This window comes from Cyanistes caeruleus, chromosome 16 (assembly GCF_971803275.1).
Source record: "Cyanistes caeruleus chromosome 16, bCyaCae1.hap1.1, whole genome shotgun sequence".
NCBI lineage: Eukaryota > Metazoa > Chordata > Aves > Passeriformes > Paridae > Cyanistes > Cyanistes caeruleus.
The window spans coordinates 268,294-294,370 of record NC_141716.1 but is presented as its reverse complement, the minus strand read 5'-3'; the positions used below and the strand labels follow the sequence as shown (position 1 = coordinate 294,370).

The 26,077-nt window shown below is 37.4% G+C and overlaps 1 protein-coding gene across 3 annotated transcripts in view; it reads right to left on the bottom strand.

The window, feature by feature from the left end:
• Positions 1–18,201, bottom strand: part of LOC111938406 (uncharacterized) — an 89,873-nt gene extending 71,672 nt beyond the window's left edge. Inside the window, exons 1-4 of one of the 3 annotated variants that reach the window (XM_086852527.1) lie at positions 17,981–18,201; positions 17,242–17,415; positions 4,261–4,363; positions 3,256–3,338 (exon numbers count right to left, since the gene is read on the bottom strand). In XM_086852527.1, coding sequence (XP_086708653.1) covers positions 3,256–3,322 — 67 coding nt within the window. In that variant the 5' untranslated portion in view covers positions 3,323–3,338; positions 4,261–4,363; positions 17,242–17,415; positions 17,981–18,201. Of the gene's footprint in view, positions 1–3,255; positions 3,339–4,260; positions 4,364–14,541; positions 16,878–16,986; positions 17,051–17,241; positions 17,416–17,980 lie in introns of those variants that run through there. The other 2 variants (XR_015276902.1, XR_015276903.1) reach the window with 2 other exon arrangements.
• Positions 18,202–26,077: the final 7,876 nt, after the last annotated feature.

The following is a 26,077-nucleotide window of genomic DNA, read 5'->3' as shown; positions in this document are numbered from 1 at the left end:
AAAAAGTGTAGTTTAGAAGACTACTACATTCCAAAAATGTTCTCTCTTGTATTCCTAACCTGTATGTGTCGATGAGCTAAGGATTTCCAATTTTAGTAACTATTTTACCATTGGGTGTACATGTCTGTTAGTCAAATACTTTCAGCAAGAGCACATAGAGAACTTGTACATTCAGCTGCAATCAATTAATCAGGTATGTTTTCATTCCCTATTTACATCCACCCAGAGTCATGGAGAATGTATGTACAACTTAAAATGCCGACTTTTCTGCCGACTGTATTTGCCAATTTTTAAAAAATGTAGCCAAAACTGTGCATAATCAAAACACTTGGCCAAATATATGTATAACCATACTTAAAACCACCACGAGCATTTTTGAATAGCAATTACTGCAATCAAACATTTTTGCAGCTGCGCACACAACTGAAGCTATACAAGGGCTGAGCACCATCTTTCTGATTAACTGTGCTCTCTCAGATTTCATGAATACACATGTACCCCAAGACAAAGTATCAAAATGTAATTAAAAATTTATAAATCACCCACAATTTAAGGCTCTCTATAGAGTCTACAAATTGTGATAGAGGTTCATCAACATTTCCATTAGGAATTATATTATTCAAATGTCTAAAATTAAGTAAACCCATAAAAAGTACTTTAGTTATTTATTTGAATCTGTACTAGTCTCTAATTTAAGAACATCGTTCCACATATTTGGTTCCCTTGACACCCAGGCAGTCTTTTGAAGAAAGTCATAAAAGATAGTTATACCCAACCCTTATGCAGTGTTTTCACTAGTAGACCTTAAAGTTCTTTACAAAGAAACTAAGTCTCTTTATAGTCGTTAGTTTCACTAACTGAGAATCCAATCTACATGTGTGTATCCATATTTTGCATGTAAAAGAGGTGCAAATTATTATTATTCTCTTAGAGATAGCTCAATTGAAAAATACACCTTCTATGGTTTATTACACTTCTTAGAACTTGCTTCCTGCAGACTGGAAGAAATAGTGAATGTTTGAGTGTTTAAGGACTGGAAAATGTGCCACATAATGCATTCATATTCCTGAGGCTCATGAAAGCCAGTAAAAATCATATGTCCATTGCCAGATTATCATTTTGTGGTGCCAGGTAAGAAAACAACATCAGTCTCTCTTGCCCACAGTACCGAAGTAATCATTAATCCTTTTTAGTGGAGTCATTGTTGCAAAATTAAAACACCTTTATAGTTCATAACTCTAATTTCTATACTCAGAGACCCTGCAAGTGAGACTTATGCATTAAACAAGAAATACAATCAAGACAGAGCAACATTTTTTGAAATGTGACCAGATTAACTTCATGAAATAGAAAACAAATACTTCAAAGAGGACAAAATGTTCAGTAGTTGTCAAGCAGGATTTCAGCTTTAAAGAGAAAAAGCAAATGCACTTTGGGTCCTAGTCTATTTTTACTTATCTGTATGTTTGCCTTGTCTCATTCAAACGTATACACAGCTTGAAATACATCTCCATCTGCTGAGAACTACGGCATGTTGAAATTATTCTGTGCTTTCACAATGATTGAACAAACTAATTCAGACCTCAGCTAAAGATTGCTATAATTACACAGGAATGTCTAACTCCAAGTCTCTTCAACCACATGTTAGACTGATTCAATTCCTCTCATTTAAGAGAAGGTAGTCAATTGTGCAATTTCCTTTGTCTCAGATTAGGCTGAGGGTCACAGTGTATCAACCATGTCAATTACTCTGATAATACAACTGTACTTTCCTCCACAACAATTTTGATAACAGAAGAGCCCTACCTTCATGTAACAAATTATGAATTAGTAGAGAGCAAACATATCTTAAAAATAGTGAAAAATGTGAGACACACCTTGCTTTGCTCTAGTGCTTACCAGTACCAACACAGGAGGATGACCAGTTCCCACAGAAACCACCTGAGTCTATCTCCCATGAACTGTGCAAGTAATGTCCATGACACTACCTGATGTTTGACATCTGTTTTTCTTTTTAAGAATACAAACTATTTTACATCCTTAAAATCCCTTCCTTCCTGGATAAAGGCCTCAAAAAACATGCACACATATGGCTGCCTTATGAGGGAGGCAATTGTTACATCGGAAGGCTTTTCCTTCATGAATCCAATGCAAGGTTTTGAGCAGTGATATTTTGTTCATGAATTTCTAATGCAGGTGGTGGCTCCATATTCACACCATGCTTACTGTCAAGCCACCCATGTTCTCTACTATGAGATAACTCTGTACCTCTGCCATCCTTCCCATGTTCCCTTCCTTCACAATATTTCCCGCTTCTCCTGTCCTCAGAAACTCCCAACCAATCCTGTAATGTCCTACCATCACTCACACTGCTGCTTTCTCCCTTTCAGAATAGCAAATATCAAGCTATTCTGTCTTTCCCCTCTTTTGTTGTACTTCCTTGTTAATTTATTTTTGCCTGCTCCCTCTTTTCAATTACCCTTTCTTCATCAGTATCCCAAAATACAGCAAAGGCCCTTTCACACCTGAGATGACTCCACGTGCTTAAGCAGATAAGAGGCAGCACAGGCTGTTTTACTCGTTGGGGTCGGTTACTTCCACTGAGCAGCTGTTCTGTGAGAGACAATGGACACCTCAGCTGCTTGGTGGCTGGACAGTCAGCAAGAGCCTGTGTCCTAGATGGTCAGAAATTTGGTTGTGCTCTTTCCTGCCGGGTCTCAGGGGCAGCAAATCATGCCGGCTGCCCCACAATTGTTACACCAGAGAAACTGTCCTGCAAAGCATGTGCTGCACAAGTCTTTCCCAGAGCTTCTCACACAGTAACTAGGTGACATATCAATATTTATAGGTTTTCACACAGCTTCGTCTGTGACGTTCATAACATTTTTGCATTTCAGCTCCCCTTCTGCCACTATCATATGTGACATGTTATGTTCTATTTTAAAATATGTACATGTCCTAACTGAAAATTTTAAATAGGATCTTTGCATAGCTACAGAACACATGTTTGCTTCTACTAATTGATAGAAACTGTTTTCCCTTTTAGAGAGCTCTGCTCAAAATAATTTGATCTAAAGCAGAAAATAAACTGTTTCAAAGTGGAATGGATGACAACAATGTGCTGATTGATCAGCCCATTACCAAACTGGGATCCCAAGGGAATTTAATGGTATCAGTTCTGCTCTGTAAAGATGTGACTCTAAAAGCATGATTGCTTAGTTCCCCCTGCCTGCACAAACAGCAGTATGTGCTTACCTATTCTGAAGGCTTGCCTTCTGATTGTAGTGTTGTCGTATAGGTGATGAAAATTATGAGTCCACATTCAAAGGGTTAAAAAGCTTAAAAATAATAAGATTATGCTATGAAGAAATGTTGAAACTTAGAAAAATATGGATGAAAATTGAATTGCACAGACAAATATGCTTTACAGACAGTTAAATAACACTGCATGGCATGGCTGGAAATCACAGGCCACCAAATGCAGCAGCAGTATTGAATGAATAAATAGCTAGAAGAAGGGAACAAAAGGTTTGTAAATTGTCAAAATCTCCGCTTGAAACAGATTACATTTTCTTTTATGCAATGAGTCCTTGTAAACCAAGTATTATTAAACAACTCCTCCATTCCCATGCCTGCAGCTTCATCCCATCTTCTAAAGCAGGAGAGCACTGGGACAGTGAAATTAGACATGGAGGGCTGTGCCACATACCCCTGTGCCTCAGTTCCCAGTATTATCAAGTACCTGAATGACCAAAAGGGCCATTTGGACTTGCCATAACAAAACAAAACTTCAGGAGAATGGAAGGATATATAAGTCATTGAAAATTTCAACCAAGCCCCAAAAATGAAAGCTAAAGTATTTCTCCATAATGAGTATATTCTTAAAAATGGGATGATCTTTCCCAGGGGAAAACATACTCTGGATCCCTGTAGTACTTCTGTGGTGCCACCCAAATCTTGACAAGAGGCCACTGTACTATACAGCAATTGCAGTCATTAAGGCTGACAGACACCCTGTCATACAGCAGAAGTTATAGGGAACTTTAGAGATGTATTAACACAAATTTTTTTTCAGCTTGGGTCCCAAAAGAAATGGTTACAGCACAAGCAGTAATGCAACATGGTAAAGAAATGGACTCACAGAAACAAGCATTTTATACATTTGTTGGTTTGACAGGACTAAAATAGCATGATAATCACAGAGTAGATTTTAAAAAGGAAAAAGCCTGAAAAAATATTCCTGAAAGGTGACACAGATACCTGGAGTATAAAGTGCCTTGGTGTGCTGTGTAGTGACAAGTCTTCAGCTCCTTTGTAAATCAGTAGGATTTACCTTCACTAGAAGAGGAACAGGATCATAACCCTAAGGAAAAATACATACTAGTAACTAGTATTCACCAACTCTGAGAGTTGAAATTAAAAAAAATAAATTAATTAAAACCCCAAACAAAACAGAAAAGAGATGGCAAAACCAAATCTGTGTACCTGACTTGTTTTCTCCAATGCTTTCATTTTGCTCCCTTTGTACTCAGATGGTACAAATAACAGGATTTGAGAGTTTGTTTTACACTCCATATGTACAACCACACCAAAGCTAAGGATTAAGCCAGGAGGAGAAAATATCTGTGCAGAATCTTTTCCTTCATCTGCTACTTCCAAAGCCACAAAGTAACACCAAAACAAAAATCAAGCAAATACATCACATGCACAAACTTTCGCTTACAAGGCACTATTTGAAGCTTTTTCATCAGTTGGTACTATTCAAATACTTACTGCAAGTTGCTTTATTTTTTCAGCTACTGAGTATGTAAACTATTGCCACTCATGCTACCGAAGTAACAGAAATCAACCTTTTCACCTACAAATCCCATCCCCTCAAAAGATAAGTATTACTGATATAAGTAGGATTGCCTAAAGATACAATGGAAGAGAAACATGTTATGAAAGTGCTAAAGAGAACACTCTGATGGATGATCACAAGATTTCAAGGGTGGCCAACACAGGAGCTAAGATTTTCACACATATAGAAAGAAGAGAGAAAAATGTTTTCCTGGGGATATCACTCCAATCACCACAAGGAAATGAACATAGAAATTACACTCTTCTATGGATGACTTCGCTCAGAGTAGGAAAGGGGTTTTAGGGTAAATGGAAAACCATAGTTTTCCTATTTTTCAGTAAATGCATAAGAGCATATTCCCATTGGACACATAACATATTCTAAACAACACAACAACATACAAACAAGGAATGTGTCTTGTTTTTTTCAATTCAAATATTCACTGGCAAGAAGAAATTACAGGAGAAGAATAATTTACAATAGCCTGGAAGCTGTTAATTTGAAAGGCAAAGAAGGAAAAGGTGTCTGAATTACAGTAGTGGATCTTGATATAAAGTGGAAAAAATAGGCATTCTCTTTGGAATCCCTGCAGGCCAAAGGTTTGCCAGATTAATTAGCAATCATGTTAACTAAGGAGCCAGGTCATTGCCACAGTATCATCATGATGGAAGATTTTCCAACCCTTTTAAAATTCATGACCTAGTTGCTTTTGGTCCATATTTCTCAAGGAGACTGAAATCTAGCAGATTTGAGATCTCCTGGTACTTTACTCTGGTTCAATCCTATTTCATTGATTTTGCACTGATTTCAGAGATACTTGACACTCAGAAAGATGCCTTGAGAATAAGCAAGTTCCCACAACCATCATTAAATTAAAGACCTGAATACAGAAAACTGAGACTAAGTCTTTCCTAAGGGGTGAGAACCATCTCTGCTCATTTCTCTCCACTTTAGACTGCTTATTTTGGTTTGTGCTTACCCAGTTATTCCATTTAGCATCCATCATAGCAGATGATGCCTCTCATGGTACTGACAACAAGGGAATGGGAAGACATGCTGCCTACATGCTGAAGAGCAGGGAAACATGACACAGAACTGGAAGCATTGTGGAGGGATGTGAGTTGCTGCACTAGAGTAAGTAGCAATATGGTGTCATTATGAACTAGGCCTCATTAATTCCAGTGCTGATCAAAAAATTGTTTTGCTGTGATTTTTAACCACAACATAGACATTACTGCAAAAAACCACATGATTATGAAACAGTACATTAATATTCAAAATGCATTGCTATCAATGCAAAATTTTCATGTCATCAATCTTATTCACTGCAGTCACCTATCCTGTCTGAAGAGAGCATACAAAGTGCTTTAAAAGAAGTAGGCTCTTGTCCTTTTCTACATAGAAAAAGAAGGTTGAAAAAATTCAATTAACCTGGAAGATGCAGCCTAACTCCATCCAGTCCAGATGGAATTTTCTAAGTATTTTCTTCATATGGGAGTATTTTTAATTAGGAGAAAACAAACTCAATTGTTGTTCTTATTGGTCTGAATTCTTCTTTAATTAAGAATTAATGCATGAAAAGGTTAAATAAATTATATTTAAATGAATATATATTAACCAACAGCATTAATGTTCTCATTGTCTGTGAGGTGGAAGAGTGGGAAAGAACCCTCTGATACATAAAATTTAAACCTGGCACCAGGTTTACACCTGGCACTTAGCATTATGCATGCTCGTAGGCATTTCATTAAAAATGTCATTGGAGAGCTGCTGAATATCTTCCATCTTAAACAAGTAAGCCTAAATAATGACTTGGGCTTCCCCAGATCACTCATTAGAGGAACATCTGAGTGTCCCAGTACGACGGACTCACAGCATTAACGTCAGTTGCAAAATAATGCTTGTAGTATTCAGATACACCAGTTAAGTCATGTATCAGAAGACTACTAAGAAGTTAATTTTGTGGAAGGTTCTTAATCTGGAGTTGAAACACAGTTACATTGTCAAGCTGCCAACAAGAAAGTGTACCTAATAAAGAGAAAAGAAAAAAACAAGGACAAGAGTTTATTAATAAAATAACAATACAGGTGTTTAAACAGATGTGGGCTTCAGTGCCCAGCCTAAAAATATGATCTCTCTTGGCTTCAATTTCTGAACTTAGTGCTCCCACTAAGTTCAGAAATTGAACTGGTAAATAATTTTCAGGTGACAGTAAGTCCACATAGGACAGGAATATACTTGGTCTTTAATAAGCAAGCTTGAAGCATTCACAGGTGGAGACAAGATAACAGAACAGTACAGCCATAAGTGATTGGATCAGCTGGAGAAATACTGCATAGGATGGTTACTTCTCCTAAGCAGGGGCAGAGGACAATAGCACTGATGGAACCAGCTGGATATTTTACAAACACCTAACAGTGCTCCTGATCCCACCTTACAAAGTTCTGAGTTACCATGAGCATCAGTCAGCTCTATCTTCTTCAGCACAAAAAAACAGTCAGGCTGAGCAAAAGTACAGTACAGAAGATCAGTGACATGTAATGAGCTGAGAAAATTCTGAAAGCAAAGTAAAAGCCAAAAGTATCCCCAAGGATGCTTCAGGAAAGTTAATGGATTATCAAAAATAATAAATTTGAGACTCAGAATCAAGTTAGAGATGGTTGAAAAGGTTTTGTCTTAAATAAAAATTGTATTGCCTGACCCAAACATTAAGAAATTCTGCAACAAGTTTCTGTACAAGAGAGGTGCCTTCTGTTTGTTTCCTGTTTTCATATGACCCTCTGTAAGAGCCATTCAGGGCCTGCTATTGAATGTAAAAAGCAATTCTAAGCACAAAGCTTTGACTAAAAGAGCAGATGGTGACCTTATTCCTGGCTGTTAGTTCACCAGGCCTTATGCATCCAGCGTTCACATTAAAATTTAATCAAGATGTAAGAATACAGATGTACAACAAAGTGGTTTCAAACTGCCACAAAGCAAACAAGGAATATGTCTAAATTGGGCAGCTTTGAATGGCTGAAAAACAGCTTGTGACCTTTTCTTAATAGGCTTGTTCAAATGTCAGAAGTAAAGAAAAATTCTCTCTAGCTGTTTATTATATATAACAGTAGCAATATCACATTCTCCATTTATAGAAACATACATTTCTTCTTATTCACTCTGGCATTCTTCAAATAATAGTATTAAGATTTGTATTGAGTCATCCTGCAAATCCTGAAGACAATAAAATTTTTAATTTTCAGCTTTTAAGAATTAATCCTTTGACAAAACAATCAAAACAAATTTAAAAGAGAAAAACGGCTACCTGGCCATAAGGTCCACTAGCTCATGCAAATACAAGGTGAGCTGGCAAGAGCACTACACACCTTATCAGATCAGTCTGAGCACAGAGAAGTACAGCCACTCTACAACAGAGTTCACAAAAATGCACAATTCTTGGCTGGTCCAGTGCTACATTACACAGATGGCACCTCTGCAAAACCTTCATTTTCCAAGAGAAACAAATTCATATCCTCCATCCTATTTATCAGAACACACACATGCATGCATACATGTACTTCCCCCATGGGAGTCCCAAGAGAGGAGCAGGTGGAACCCAGATCTGCTTCCTTGCCAAACACCAGAGACAGACAAGTAGGTATTTCCAGCAAAAGCACTGCATGGTGTATGATTAACCATCAGCAAGTATCTTCATATTCTGATTACAGACAGGATAGCAATGCTAAAAAAATCTTGGAAAAGTGAAGAAATAATTGAGAGAAGCAATGGAAATGAAACAGATGATAGCTATGTATGACATGTAGGCCAAATTAACAGTACAAAAGAACCCCATAAATCAGCCAATGTACTTTAAAAATGTGACGCTTTTGCAGAAATGTGCAACCATAGTTCTGGTTTTTCTAAAGGCTAATACAACTTTGCAAGACAGGCAAAATATTTATTCTGGCCTCTTTAGTGCTGCTAAGGCCTCAGCTGGAATGCAATATCAACTCCATCCAAAAAAATACCAAGGAACACAAGAAGAATATGGAGAGAATTGAGAACAAGGATGACCAAAACAAAGAGCTACTACAAAAGACTGAAAATAATTTTCTTCAGTCTTAGGAAGCCAAAGGGAAACATGGTAACAGCTTGTAAATCTGTGGGGGGGAATGGATGGGCCTATTCTAACTGCAAGCGAAGCGAAACAAGGGAACAGGTCATGAAGTGGACATTGCAAAGGTTGTTAAGTACAGGCCAAGCAAACATATTGCAAAGGACAGCGATTCCTGGTTTGGAACTCAGGGAATGTTCTCATGGTCTCTCAGTGTACCTTCTGGCCCTATTTGTCCAGGAAACCACAAACTAGAGAGTCATTGGGTCAGTTTATATTCAATTAATATCTCATGAACCAACCACAGGGTTACTTACAATGAAGAGTTTGGGTTTCCTTCCTCCTGTGACTCCATGTTTTTTTTACTGGTTAACATAGTTTTTGAACCAGTGTCAAGTATGTGGCTTAAAGAGCTAGGCTTTTCACTTTTCTTTCTTTAATTAAAATGTCATAGCTGCACAATCCCTATCATGGACATCAATAAACTATATTTGAATCCTTTTACAAATACGACAAACCCTCTTCTCCACTGGAGAACAGCTATTGAAATTTCAAGTAATGAAACCCATACTGCTGCATCAGCACCATGTGCTGATTTGGTGTAATAATCTGTCTGTGTAGACAACTTGGTCTTTGGAAAGCATGAGTCCCAAGATGTGACCTCTGAAAAGGAGATTTTTATGGTTTCATGCAGAGCCACATAACATTGTCCAGAGAATTCCAAACCATCCTTTCTTAACCAATGAATCAAATTTTTTCACAGCTGCCCTGTACACAATCTGCACACATTCTTTATTTTCTTATTTTGAAATAACACCTGCATAGAGATTAAATGTGAGAACTGCATACAGCAAAAAATATATCCAATAGCAACAAACTACTCTCTAGACTTTTCTGGATGTAAACTGAATACTTCCACAGACAACATACATGTGGCAACTACAGCTGAAGATCTGATCCACAGTACCTGAGCTAAAATGGCTCAAATTGGTTTATAATCACGTTTCGTGATTTAGAGAGATCTTAATATGTGAAAATTTTTCATGCCTGCTCTGATAGGCAGCTGAAGTTTTTAATAAACAAACATATTTAATTTTTTTAATTGCAAGTGCAATAGGTCAAATACAGAGATTCAATACCCATAGACTGGGGAAATACTCTTGCGTGTAGAAATTTTAAGGTAAGATAATTATTTTTAACTGTCCTTCTATTAAATGCTGCCTCAGAGAAGTCTAAGAAGGCATAATCATCAACCCCAAATTAAATTGACCATGGTATGATTGGCATCATATAATATAATGTAATAGTAGTGAAATGCTGAAAAGACAAAAAAGACCAAATATTTAAATGTTGAGAATTTCCAATTAAAAGGTAGCCTGCAAACCTGCAAAGTCCAGTAAACAACAAGAAAAAGGATTAAGATTTGCAGTGCTCTCAGTCACCTAATTTACATGTGAAAGAGCTCAAATTCTGGTTAATTACATTGCAGACAAAACCCTTGATATCCAGGGCACAGATATTCATTTCTCAGAGATTCTTTTTCTCCATTTTCTTAAAAGATACTTCATCTCATTGGTATTCACAGATTTGCAGAAAACATACAGCTAAAATATATCAATAAAAGTGTAAAAAATATTGATATAAAAATTGTTTTGATATGTGTTTTATTAATTTCCAGATTGTTTAGCTAAATATTCTGCTTATCTCTCCCTCTGCTACATGCTCCTAAGCTTCCTACCTTTAATTCATAATTTACATAGAAATAAATAGAAAATCATGAAGCCTAAACACATTTTGGGAAAAAACAAATCTTCACTCATTCATTCCTTCCTTTAAACTTCTTTTCAACTCCTTCTTTCATATCTATTATCACTCAGGCTACAAACAAAAGAATTAAGCTTTTAACTGAGATCACATTCCCATATTCCACATCAGAAAGACTCCCTCCTGTCACAGCCTCCAGAAGGACTGTGATTTTCAGTGAGGTCTTTGGCACCATTCACTAGAGAAGGAGGCTTAAAATGGTCGTCTTTCTTCTCCATATCACATGCTAGACACATGTACACAACCCTTTAATGTACTTTCTTAAAGCATATTGGAATATTAAATTTTACAGCTCTAGATTTGTAGGAGTTTGTGCATATTTTGTGTAAGAACCTGGCAAAAAAGGACAGCTGTTGCTCCTCTTCCTATGGTTATTAATTTCCCCCATAGCATTTTTTCCTACTTTGTTCCAGACTGGTTTGTTTTCTGGATTTCACTTCCAAGGGGTGTTCAAGTGCACCCTATGTATAAAAGACAACATGAATTAAAGTGAACAAAATTTACTTGTTAAAGAGCTAAAAAAAACCTGCTCCTGTATTCATTCAAGGCAAATTCACAACAAACCTCACCTGAATTTAATAGCTCGGTAAAAAATAATGCAACTCAAATAATATTCACTACTACATGTTTCCTAAAATTATATATGCACATTCAGTTTATTCTTCTGGACTTCTACTGTGATACATAACTGAATTATTAAATTTCCCCTATAAATCCACCTATTAACAGGGAAAGTCACTTCAGCAACAGCTACTTAGAGATTCACATCCAGGGTCTTCCAGCCTTTTCAAACTCACATGCATAAATTGAGATTCCTAAATTGATACCTTCTCATGGGTATGTGGAGTATTCCTTGATTTCAGCAGGGCTTTACAAGTACTTGGAATATTTAGTATACAACTTCACATAGGGACTTAGGATCTTCTCTTGGAAATTACATAAGTTTCCCCATTAATTTTTAATTAGTTGTTTTAATTAGTTGTATGCAGTGCCCACTTTTGGCCAGTATCAGTTAAGTTTCTTCACAGACATTGTTACTTTGATCATTAAATCAACCAAATCTAAAGTTTATTAAAACCCTGACAAGCTTCAATAAGCAAAACCAAAGGGATTTGAAGATTGGGCATCTGGGATTTTAAATTTATGGCTCTTTAAGGACATTGGCATAACCAGAAGATACAGAGGAGATTTAGGCCTCGAAAGCTGGAGATTCCTCATTTGAGCAAGAGACAAAGACTAAAGAATGTGGACCAGATGATCATGAAGAGTGAGTAATCAATAACCAATAGAGGACAGAACACTAACTAATGAAGAGAGTTAGGCAATTTAGAACCAATGATCATTAATTTCTCTGTTGGCTAAAAATGTATAGATAAGTGAAAAAGTCTTGTATTGGGGTCTGTGCGGAGGCCAGAACTTTGTCAGCTACACACACACCTCTTGGCCAAGAATAAAGTACTGTCTTACTCCCTAACACTAAAGAGGTAGAGTCTTACTTAGCTCAAATATTTCTGAGAATTTTGATAACATTTCCATATACCAAAACATCCAAATTTGCCTATTCTCCCCACTCAACAGCTTTTCCTAGGTTAAAATTGACTGCAACACTCATTCAAATTTATTAATGCAAAGCATGGAGTTTGACGTTTTATATATTTCTATTCTAATACCTGGTGTAGGATGATAGGACACATAAATATATGTTTACCCTCAACCGACATATGTACCCTCAACCCACATATGAAGAGGAAAGATTTCTGGTACTGCAAATTATTTGAAGGGCTTTTTAACCTTTCCTGGTGTTGACATAATTTCCTTTGGGAGTGGAACAGACCCTGTCATAAGCTACAGTTCTATTCAGCACAGTAGATCTCATCTAGTCTGGCAAAGGTTCTTCTCTGGCAATTAATTTCATGTTTTATTCATCCCAGAATTTTCTTTAAAGCTACAAATCAAAATGCCATATTGTGCATTGCAAACCACATTATGAACAGTCAGTATCACAAATAAAGGTGCCTTTTGCATAGCAATCAGATTGCGTCTTTTCAGAGAAAATTAATCTAGCTCTGTATTTATCTCACTAATTGCACTCATAGCATTACAAATTATCACCCGCCTCCCATTTACATTATTCAAAATTCAGTCTCTGTAAGTTACTAAACCAAAAGTGAGCCAAACATTTCCTCCTGAGACCAAGAAAACACATAATTTTAACTGTTGATCAATATGAACTAGATTTATCAGGAAAAAAGTTTAGGTACCATAATTGATAAGAGAATAATCACCTGAGAACATGTGTGTTCTGTAAATGCATGGCTTAGGAGAAAAGAGGACAGCTAACCCAGCACACTGCTGAATCTATGTCCCTTCAATAATTATAAATGTGAAGAAACGCCAGTATTTCACCTGCATTCAGTTAAATTAAAGAGATAATGTAACATCCAAATGGAAAGCGCTGAGCACTTTCACAGCTTCCCCCCAAGATGCTCTCACAGCTCCAGTAAGTTTATGGGTAAGGCTAGTCAGTTTTCATTGTTCCACTGCACAAATGGAAAACAAAAATCTTCCATAAAGAGTTACATAAATGTGCGTCCCAACTAGCAGGAAAAATACATTGCACAAAGAATTACAATTCAAGGGCCAGAATCTTCTGTCTTATTTAGGCCCAGCTCCTAGTGATGTCAATGTGTTCTCTTGCTTGAAGCTGTACTGAGTAAAAACTGAGAGACTGAACCCCTAGTTGAAATGCTGGAGCTTAGAAAGCAGTGAGGATCAAGGTGGTAACTAACTGTAATAAAAACCAACAGGAAAGCTACAGCAGGAGAGAAGGCAATTTTCTATATGGCAGAAGCTGCTGTATGAGACCACTAATTTAAAGGTAAATACTCTCACTGCAGTTTCATTCTTCTTGTATGAACTACCAAATTTTTGTGATCATTAATCTACCAAATTCCAGGTTTTCCTTTTCAAAAAGTTTTAGAAAATTCTTGTGAATAATGAATGATAGACTGTACCATGTAAATATATATGTAAATATGTAAATATGATTCAGTCTAGCTTTGAGAAAATGAACTAAACTAATCACCAGCTGATGGAAGATGTTCCTCTTCTTCCCTTAATGATGTTCATGTGTATTTCATAGATATATATACCAGGTTAAGACAGTAATCAAAAAGCACAAAATGCCAACAAAAAAAGGTTTGTCACTTTACATTTCCTTCTATTGTCCTACTTAATGTTATTTATTGTATTTATTTTACAACCTGATAGCCAAATGCCTTTATTTGTTAACTATACTTCTTGTTTATCCTGAGCAACATAATTTTTTTTTCCTGGTAATGTGAAGAGAAGATATATACACTATGGGCCATAAAAGCACCTTTGTTTACTACTGCCATGTCGTATCATCTCCACCTCTTGGCTTGAAATTTATTGGAGATGAGTGTGATCAGAATTACATGGGAGTCTACATGTAAGTAGCTTTAGCATTGCACCATAGCTACAGGAAAAACAGCCAGGCTGAAGGCTTGCATTATGATCTTGGCCCTTTCCCTCCTGCCTTCCATGGCCAACTTTTTCTTAATGTTTTTTCAAAAACCTGGCATCACAACAATGCAAAAGAGTGGAAAGAATGATGTTCAGAATCCCTTGGATGTATTACTTTGGTTGACTGCATCCATAGCAAGCAAGCAGCCAACAGGATTTATCCCTGGGTTTCTCAAGAAGAGAAATACCCTCATATCTCCTTATTCTCTTTCTTCTCTTTTCCTTTCTTTCTTCCTTCTTTTTAGCAATTTAAGGTGTGTTTCCTCTTTATTTTTGGTTCTGTAGGGAGATTTCAGCACCAGGAAGCATCAAAAATTAGAAGCTAAATATATATGATTTCTCTGCAAGAAAGAACACACCCCCTTTAAAGAGAGGTTTTATGAAAATAAACTTTCAAACAGCTCCACAGAAACACTTCCACAGCTAGTAAAAGGCTTTTGTGCAATTAGCTCACTCACCTTCAGAGGATTTATATTTTGCTGGCAAACATGGTCCACAGTAACTACTTTCCTCACTTTCCTACACATACAAGAGAAGGGCACAGAGCAGACCTTGCATTCAAATATGCAGGAGTTTTATCTGTAATAAACTATGTATGGCATGAATAAAACATTTGTTTGTAATTTTCTGCAGACAGACCTTAGTATTTATGAAGCTATTGGTTATGCATTACTTTATTTTGTAAGTATGTTACAGCCTGGCAAGGTTCGTAAAACTATTGGTTTTCAATTGATTTTGTCTACTTGGTACTTTGTGACTTACACAGTCAGTTATTGTTTCCTCCAAGCTGGAGACAAATAATTAGTCTTTTTCTTAACTGCCTATATATATGCAGCTTTTCCCAGGAACTGAGACAAACAAAGGTCCATTTACATGAAGGTATAATGAAATACAAAAAGGAAAAAATGTCTAAGTGCAGTTGAACTGAATGCATTTGAGTAACTACCCTTGAGTGAAGCTTCACAGTGCTTACTTAGCTTCATCCTTTAGCTTATTAGGGTTTTCTACCCTTAGAAATAACAAGAAGCATTATGTTCCTGCTCCTGTATAATACAAAGGTCATCAGTTCTGCTCTCATCTAGGAATTATTACCTCCTCCTCTCAATTCAGACTTCATAACTTTTTCAGACATAGTGACTCACTATAACTCTAAAAGAATGACAATAAGAAGGATAAATGCTTCTGCTTGCAGTAATTTGAAGTGAAGCCTGTACTTGAACATTTGCTTTTGTTCAAGAATTTTCAAGCAAGTCCTCCAAAAACAGACTTCCCAGCCAACATTGGCCGTTTTGTTCCCACCAGTAAGTGTGCATGCACTAACACCATCAGGATGTTCCATCTAAAAATTAGTCTTTTGACTTGAGTTGTCCCTTCAAGAAAAACATCCTTTTATAGTTAATGTCTATGCAAACCTCATTAATGGTCCTTCAAACAAGGAGCAGAAGGAACATCATAGGGTTTAATAACACTTGCTCACTGAATAAATTGAAGTTACTCCAATGTTGGAGACATGGAATGCAGTAGTTCTAGAGAATTATCATTGCTTAAAACATTCATACAACTTACAGTACTTTGAACTCTTGCCAAAATACTAGTGGAACTACAAGCAGCCATCATGGCATCCCAGAATATTCACTGGATCAAAGGAGGATCAAAGAACCCTCTGCTGAAAAGGCAAGAGAGAAAAATCGTCTGTAGAGGATTCTGTCTCATTTGCTTCAAATATTCCATCTGCAATTCTCCTTCTCTGGAAGACAAAGAGGGAGGAATCTTCTCCCTGACGCTAGTGTGAATTTAACTTGTGTGTTTGTGTCTCCATGGAGACAATGTAAACACATCTGTTTTCTTTTACACTTCTGATGGAAGCATTCTACACAGAATTCATCATTGCAGGGAACAAAAACATTATCTTGAGGCAGAAATTGAGGTCATTCCTTACACAATGAAAAAGGAAACCTGGTTTACTTCATTTCCATCAATGATCAGTGTCACTAGAAGAGCAGAGCAGTGGAGTTTACAGTCATATCTTAAAGCTTAGGGTTTGCATATCTTGACACTTGAACAATAAAATAATGTTAATAAAACAGTCAGTGTTAAGCTTGTATTACAAGGGGAGTAAAAGAAATATAAATGCAGGATACTCATTGCCAAAAGGAGAAGTGCAATATTCTACAATTCTGAAATGTCAGTATGTCATTATAAGGCTGCCACAGCTGTTATACATTGTTGCCTTTTGTGTAGTCTCTAAAAATCAGTAAATACCAAGACCTGACAACAAAGCTATATTATCTGTAACTTTACTTTACATTTCCCCTATTATCTAACCATTGCCAGTTAATGAAAGAGGAAAAGACATTGCACTGCCGTGGTGTCAATTTTGCTCCTTTTGTTAAAGATGTTCCAAGAATTGGGGAAGGAAAACAAAATTTTAAGCAAGGATCATTGTTTCAATAGCTGAATGTCCATTTAGCGCCTGAAGCACATTAAGCTGGTTTTTACCAGTCATAAGAATGTCCCATGCTCCTTGTTAATTCCACTAACATAATGGAACATACCACTTTCAAACATCACTTTCTGCAAAAGAAGAAAACATGAAAAAAAGAGTTCATACTAGAATTTTAGTGGTTTTTCACAAAATCAAGCCATTAATTTTAGAAAATCCACATTTATTACAACACACTACCTTCAATATGCATTCCTCATATTCCAGCATTTCATTAATCATTCCCGCTTGTGAAAACTTTAGCCTGCAATGTGAAATGGTCGGATGATGCACTAATCAATATTATGGCTATGGCCATAAACCTAAAAGTAAGTTCTTTCTGTAAAGTACCTTCTCTTAAATAGAAGTGATTACTCTTTGCGACACAAAGTCCTCACAATAGTAAAGAAACAGAAAGGATATTTTAAAGATATATCAGAAATTTCAAATACCAACCTTTTTTGTTATGGACTAGTAATGTACCAGTAGTTTCCGTGGTGAGTTCTATCATTTGAGGAACACCTGGCTCTTCTCTGTAAATCTTCCAGTGTGCTGCAGCAGTGTCAGCACATCTCAGTCAGGTATTAACAGACTGGGCCCATCTATTTCTTCCAGTGTTGCTTCCTGTGGCTGGAAGGAAAAGGTGACCTGTGTTCCAGATTCCCTCCCCAATTGTGCCAAGACTCTGAAGACACTTTAGATTAACTCTGGACTGTACCTTGTGGTTTCATCACCACCCACAAGGAAAAGCAGTAACCGGCAATACTCCAAGGGCCATACCAGATCAGGAAGTTTCCCAGTGATGTCCTTAACCTAGGCTAGGGGAAGCAGCAGACTTTCCCAAGAGCAGGGTCTGGTATTTGGACCCTCTATTCCTCTCAGAAGGGGAATAGTCACCTACAACTATAACCTACCTTTCTTTTAAGCAAGTCACAGAGTTTTGCCCTTCTGCCCCTGGCGACACCTGTGTTGCAAATGAGCCAGCAACCCTAACCCTAACCCTAAACCCAACCCAATATCATGTATTGAGCAGCCTCGTAATCCAGAGCTTGAATATCTCCAAGTCTCGTTCTGGTCCTCGCAGAGGACACGGCTCGGCGCTGAGGGGACATCCCCGCCCAGACCATTCTGGTACTTGCAGAGGACACGGCTCGGCGCTGAGGGGACATCCCCACCCAACCATTCTGGTACTTGCAGAGGACACGGCTCGGCGCTGAGGGGACATCCCCGCCCAGACCATTCTGGTACTTGCAGAGGACACGGCTCGGCGCTGAGGGGACATCTCCGCCCAACCATTCTGGTACTTGCAGAGGACACGGCTAGGCGCTGAGGGGACGACACCGCAGCCAGTCGCCCCCTCACGGCGGGGCGGGCGCCCCCAACACGCAGTCTGCCCGCGTCCCGCGCGCGCCCTTTGAAAAACCGCGGGGCGCGTGGGCTCCTCTCGCGAGAGCTTCCGGCCTGAGAGGGGCTGCGCGCGCTCCCCGCTTGGGTGACGGACTTTCCAGTTAATTATCTTTCCATACTTTCAATATTTATTTTATAAAGGTATCTGCTACCCCGCCCTAAGAATACTCTGCAGGAAGAGGTATTGGCATTCATGTCACGATTGAAGCTGTTTAATTTCCAGCTAGATAGGCGGGATATCACAGCTGCGGCGCAAGTGTTCTCTGGAAGGACAGTTCAGATGATTGAAGCTGGAGCCATTTCACAGTCGTTTCACAGCTCGTTCAGCAAGGCCGTGATTTCTTATGCCTTTCAGATTACTTGGCGATGGAGCTTAATGACATGGCCATAGTTAGAGTGAAAAAGGCACAGTTCACATCATAGGTAAATTACAATTTTAAATAAATAAATAAATAAATAAATAAATAAATAAAAGAGTAGAAGGAGTATGACATTAGGGTAGCAGGTGAAAATCACAGGTGAAAATCAGAACAAAGGGGAGCTGGTTTTTGGGTAGCACAAGCAGAAGGGTATAAAGGAAAAGAGAGCCCACACATGTACCTGTTCTGCTACTGAACTGCAGGTATCTTGATGGTTCCTTCACTTTCCTCTCTTCTTATTTTTGAGAAACATATTTTCCAGGTATAAACCAGGAACTAATATATTTGGCTATTCTAGTGAAATGCCTGATTTTTCAATTGAAGAGTAGCATAGCATAACATTTCGTAAATCAAGAATAGCATAAATAGTGACAAGAAGATTTACTAATTCCAGTAACTAATATTTCTGCTGTGTGCCCCAAGAGTTCCCAGTTAATGCAGAAATGTTACTGAGATGGAGGATCTTCTGTAATCTTAGAATTATTTCTGATGGTACAACATTCTGTGTTACAAGCATGTGCTACAGTCAATGATATACCTGTGGCATTGGTTCACAGAAAGAAGCAGTACAAAACCTCCCTGGGACTAAGACTTGCTTAGCTCTGAAGCACTGCTGCATTAAGAGACAAATACTGAAAGACAGGTATATGTCCTCGATGGAAATTCCAGAAAGAGTACATATATAACATGTATATACATGTATAACTTCTGAAAAATGTTCCTCTGTCAAACAGTGAAAATATTTTAAGCAGGATCCACTGAGGGGTGGTGTTGTAAACTCAATTAAAAAAGTACTTTCTATTATCAGAACAGATAATAAGAGTAGAGGATAATTATAACATCTGCCTGTGGCACATCCTGTAGAGCCACTGCAAACATTTCAGAGCAAAGAATTCAAAATTATCTTGGCAGGTTGGAGGAATCTAAACTGAACAAAGTTTAATTCAATAAATGTAAGTGTAAAATGTTCTACACTTAGGAAAGACAAATGAAAAGCATAAAAGCAAAATGAGAACCATCTGGCAAGGCATCATTTCAGCATAAAAACATCTAAAGCCTATGGTGAATTAATAACATGATGCTCAAACACAAAATACTGATCTCATTCTGGGAAGCATTGCTACAGGAGTCATATGTAAGACACAGATGCAATCTATTGCACTCCATTTGAGAAATTAGGATAGTGTTTCCGGGCTTGAGAACCAGATAAGAAAATTGTAGAATTGGAGAGATTTTAGAAGTGTGGGGGAACAGCAAGAGACATGGACACAACTGGCAGAGAAACTAAATATGTAACAGTCTAGAATGTCCTCTAACACAGAGTGTCAAGAGTTATGTAAAAGTGCCCCTGAAAAATACGTTTCATAGTAGAAATTAACCCAATTTAAGGACAGAGAACCAGGAGATCCTTATCCAGACTGGCAGCGCAGAAATTAGCCATGCATCTAAAAGTTTAGTAACTTTAACTCAATCTAAAAACTAATTGAACTTCAGAAAAAGGCAGTCAATATTTTCCCTTATTAAAAGTACAAAAATAAAACAGTCCATAAAGAAGGAACAACCCCTACACTTTGTAAAGCCTATTCAGTACATACTGCAATATTTTCAGAGGGGAAGCAATTTAATAGTAGAGAATGAGGTACCCCTAAAGTGCTAGTAATCAAAAAGAATGTGACTGTTCATATTTATGATGATTCCAAGGTTAGAATTATCCAACACTTTCTGATATGTTCTTTCCGTGGTGTGGTTTAAAGAATAGCTGCCCTCATTGCTGTGATTAGCATTTCCTCAGACTCTGAAAATCAGAAAACCTCTTTAAATCAGCCCTTAACTTACTAAGTCAACGTGACTTTAACAGGAAAGGCAAGCAAGCAATGAAGGTTCTGTGGGGATTGGGCAGAGGGTTGCAAGTCCCATTACAACAGGAGTTCCTACTGCAGGCGAGAATGCTAGTGCAAGAGCTACAGTCCCTATACCTCCTTGTTAAGTCTTTGCCTAATTATGAAGGAAACATACAGATATATTAGGTTCCATCTGATTATTTTAACTATGAACAAAGAATGCCAAGCTTAGCTGTGTACACTCACTGTTATGCCAGCAGGCTTCTTAAACACAGTGATATCATTTAAAATTCTCTAAGTTTATATAAGCCAGTATTCTGGCTGGTTATGCTATCATCAATTGGTTGGTTTAATCTTTTTTTGAAATCCTAGACAAACCAGTCTATTTCCACAGGCAAACCAGTTACATTAACTGGTGATAGGCACTAAGCTATCTTTTAATTTCATTGCATTTGTGCTTTAATTGTTTCAGGGAATAGCACCCATTTTCTTAATCAGGAGAAACAGAGTTGAATAACTCACTGAAAGTTCTCAGTTTGCAGTGGTAAATAGCTGTGAAATCAAAGCTCTTTCTGGTTAGCACAGACTTGGGGGGAAAAGGGATTTTTACATGCTGATGCCCATTTTTGGATAGCAGAAAAATAGCTTATCACTGTTCCACTACAACTACATTATTATTTCTTCTGTGAATTTTCAATACTCAAAAACATTGACCAGAGAAATATTTGAGATATTTATGAGCATATAACTCCAGAGAAAAATGTGCTCTCTTTCATTGCTGGAATCTAGATTATGCTCTTCTACAATGATTGAGCTTTAGAAATAAGTTCCTGTATCTTCCTTTCTCCCTGTGATACATCCACCCATTTCCATATTGTGTGTGTCATCATTTGGTTTTAATTTTCCAGTGTCTTCTAGTGCACTATTGTCACTGAATGATGATGCAACAGCAATATAACCTTCTTGGGATCATGCTTGACAGGCAAATGCTTCTTTAAATCAACACATCACCACCAACTATAAATTAACCTGCTACTATGTGTACTATAAGGGGGTGTACTGTGTAATTACTAAGAATCAGCCAAAACCTCTGTTTGAGGCCCTTTTCCCACCCACCTCTTCTCATGCTGTCCCCTGGGAAAATAATCTACTCCAATATGAAGGGATTCTCTCAGGTAATAGGAACAGACTTCACTCTTTTGGTTTTATCTTCAGCAATAATTAAGATTTAAAATAACTTTAGAGTCTATTATGTTATTATATTCTTTATAATATATTTTTATATTATTCTTTTGGGAGCAGCACACATATCCCCTGAGAACTGCACTCCCAAAATTCAGAATTTAGTGTGTAGCACAGTGCTTCCTTCAGGACAAAATGCCATACTCCTGAAAGCCTTAGCATTCTCTCTGCTCTGCTACTGAAGGATTGCTATTCTTAGAAGATTCAGCTCTGTAAGATAAGTGTTAATACATTCTTTCTGCAGGTCTCCAGGGCCTGAAGTTTGAATTTAATGTGAACTGAATAAAATAATTTGCTTTTTATCACCATGGTCCATGTACTGTGGTTTGAGGCCAATATGTGACTGTAAGGTAAATGAGTTTAACTCCAACTCTCTAATCCCCGGATGAGATCATAAAATCACCACACATCACTCAGTACTGTTTAGCAAAAAATGCCTCTCTAGTAATAATGAAAACTCTGAATTGTAGTCACTGGCTTCACAAAGATGATGGCTCTTGCACATTTAGGTGAGGGAAATGTCTGTGTATGGAGAGGATGGAGTGCAGCCAACACAGCACAGTAACCTCCATTTCACGTTGATGTTTGATTTCTGGAAGTCTACTCCGAAATCTACTTTAAAAACAATGAACCATCCTCTTGCCTACTCTCTCTCTTAAACAACAACATACACATAATTTGATATGTAATCCTTTTTAGTTAAAACTCATGCTCTGCCTTAGGTAAAATTCAAGAATAAACATGGGAGTAACTCCTCATGTAATGATGTAATGACAAGTTTAGTTATGATTTTTTCAGTTTATTCACATGCAAACATATAAACTCAAATGTAGAGATAGTTGCTGAAAAAATATGTCTTTTCCATAGTTATATATGCTAGAGAAGGAAAATACTCAAATACGCAACCGGCAAGGTGTCCTCATTCATATGAATCCACTGTCATTTCAAACGTTGGTACTACCTCTCTGGATTACTTGCTACTAGTTTCACTAAATAGATAATTTAGTAGCAAGAAATTCTACTAAGCAACTAAAAGCAAATCAATAGCTTGAAAGAATTTCACTAAAATAGAAAAGTATATCTAAATTTCAACTCAATGGCATCCGCAGATACTACAGCATAAACCTGATGGTGCTTGTGTCCTGTCATGGAGCAGAGACAACCAGTACAGTGAATCCTTCCATTTAACAGGTAAAACCTAACTAAACGGAGCACTTCTGCCAATTTAATGGCATGAAAGCCATTTCATGGCATTAATCTTGCATGAAAGCATCCATGAGACAAAATGCAGAGGGAAAAATACTCTGAACACCTTATTTCTTACAATTTCTTCACACAAGCCTGTGAGCTCCTTCAAGATTGTTTGCACAGTAAAAGATGAACTCAGCAGAACACTCATTTTTTTCTCTGAAGCAAGCTTCAGCATTTTTTATTCCATCGTGAACTCTTTTAAATAACTTTTCCTTCAAGCTCAATAGACTTATTAAACAAACTTTCAGTTACTAGGGAGATAGGAGTTTAAGGAACAGCAAATAGACATAAGCCTGTAAATTGATGGATACCAGCATCACTCAGATATGTTTTGTAGAATTTAAGTGACTATAGTCAAGCATGTTCTACTCATGTGAGCTCTCGAGTGCTATTCTAAATTCAGAATAATTTCATTATGTAGGCATAGGCAGAATAGGTCCAGATTTACCAAAAGTAGAACAGAATTTGTTTACAGACAATGTTATAGAAGCTTAATTGAAGATTCAACTTCACCCTGGTGCTTTAAAACCACAGGATTTGCTAAGTTTGAGAACAGTCCCTCACTAATCTGCACAAACAGCATATCAGTTTAGAATGTGAACAGAGCTATCTCACAGCTGTCCACAACTTACTGTGACTATTCATTCAAAGTTAGCCAAAAACATATTTAAAGTAAGGATAGTATTCAAAGAAATCTGAAATAAGCATTGCTACAAAAATAGTTACACTGTTTCATTTAAAGCAGTAGTAGTCAGTGTGTATAGATTAGTTGCCACAGTTTTTGCAAGTCTCGTTTAAAAAAAAAAAAAAGAGTAGTTTTCATTTGGCACAGAATTTTTAGGAAGGGTGGCAGATCCTGACAAGAATATGTTGGGGCAATCTGTGCATGCATACCTATTTTACACAGTACTAAATAAAATATCAGTCTTCCTTTAAAAAAAAAATAAACAAACAGACAGTGATGTTCAAAGAGGAATTCACAGTTAGACTTTACCTGGATTAAAGTGAATATATACTAGTTTGAAAGATGTTTGTACTCAAAAATTAATTATTATTAATATATTATGATATTACTAATTATTCTGTGCAGGTGCTGCAGCATTTTTTTCCAGAAGGGTTCACACAGGGTCCAGTTCAGAGATTTTAATAACTACTTTTTTCTGGTTCATTTCTGACAATGACAAAGAAGAATATTATCATCTTGTCTTATACTTTGTTTCAAGCTGAATCTCTTCATTCCGTTTTACCCTACTCATACTCCATCACCTCCCCTCTCTTGTTTGACTTCTTTCTTTGAGTCTAAATTTTACACCCTTTCAACATGTATTCATTTCTGTTTCCATGCTTGAATGTGTACATTTTACTGCCTATGCACTCCCCAGATGGCAACATTCTCTAGTCAATGCATGCATCTGTTGCTGCACCTCTGCCTGGATATCTTCTCTTTAATAAGGAGCTGTGGGAACAGGTAAGACATGAGTAACCAGAGGGTGTAGGGCAATTGCATGAGAGATCTCTTGAATGAGAGATGGGAGGAAAATGCTTTTAAGTCCCAGCTTTTCAAGGTGGAGGACAAACCTGTTAATACAAAACAGACTGATGTAAATAAACCAAACTGTCAGGGAAAAACAATGTTTAGGATATGGTGATGCACAGACCTAAACAGGAGCAAAGCCTCAAAAATGCTGGAATTTTTTGCACATTCATTTGAAAATTGGAGCCAACCTCTCTAATGTGTATTTCAGTTCAGAGGCAAAACATTCATAATACCCACCAGCACTTTTACAGTAAGTGATCTTAACTCTGCTAAAGTAGTTTCTTCTGCATTTAGTTTTGGGGTGGGGGAGAGACACAGGGATTTTTTAATTTGCTTGGTTTTTACACAGCAAGAACTGACTCGATCCTGGCTAAAACTTCAATGCCGCTGAAATTGGGCCAGGGGTATATCTGGATCCCAAGAAACAACATCACAATGTTCAGCTCAGATATGGCAACAAACACAGGGGAATAAGGAATATTTTCTTTCAAATGCATATCTACACATAGCAAGTACAGTATTGTCATCTGACTAAAGGCCTCACATGCCATTCAATGCATGTTTCCAGTAGTAAATGGCTAATTTTTCTGCACTGCCTTTGGAAACAGTTTGGGCCTATATTTGTAAGGATAAGCAGACAGTGCATGCTTGTCACCTAATGGGACTGGAAATAGCAGCACTGCTGTTAATTCCCTGCTGTTTTAAACGGGATACAAACAATAGAAGGCAAAGTACTGAGCATGCCAGGCTATTTGTCTATGGGCAGGACTAGTCTGTGGTGTTTAGTGATACTGCTGCAGAGCTTGTAATAGACAAAATGCTGTGACGAAGCAATTATTTTAATGGTACAATACTGGTGTAAGATTAAGTGAATAATGAATTTAATATGATTTAATTTTGCTGTGACACATGCTGATGGAATTATGGTAACCAACAGGTTTACCCTGAGTTTACTGTGAGATGATGCATGCTATACATATAATATTGAATACGTAAATCGGCACCAAGAAAGAACGGATTCTAAAGAATGACTTTTTACAACTGTTCCTTATGGTCATGATGCAATGCTCACTGTATATTCTGTTTCTGACAAATTGTAGTGGGAGTAGGAAAGCTTCTGTGTTTTGATTCTTCCAGTAAAGATCTATCTATTCCTATCTATCTGGACTTGGCAGATATTCCATTGCCTGATAATAATTTATGCAATGTTGTTCCCAGAGACAAGCCATGTAACATCATTCACAGCTGGAAGAAACTCGAGAGTTACAGTTAAGGGCAACAGGCATAGTGAAGTGTCACGTTTGCAATGTGCTGCACACTCAGTGCTGTTTGCTAGAGGGTAGTTAATATCCTCCTGGCTCTGAGTTCTGGCAGCTTCTTAACTCAGCAACAGCATGGTGTAAATATAGACAACTCAAGCTCATGCTATGCCTGAGATGAAATATCTTCACAGGATCTGGAACCTGTGGAAACCCAAAAATTCATCATAGAGCTTAGCCCCAAAGGCTTAGAGGTGGTTCCATGGCATGTGGTATATTTACACTGCATCTCTACTTGTTCTGCGGCAGCCAAACTGTCCAAATTTTTCCATACCT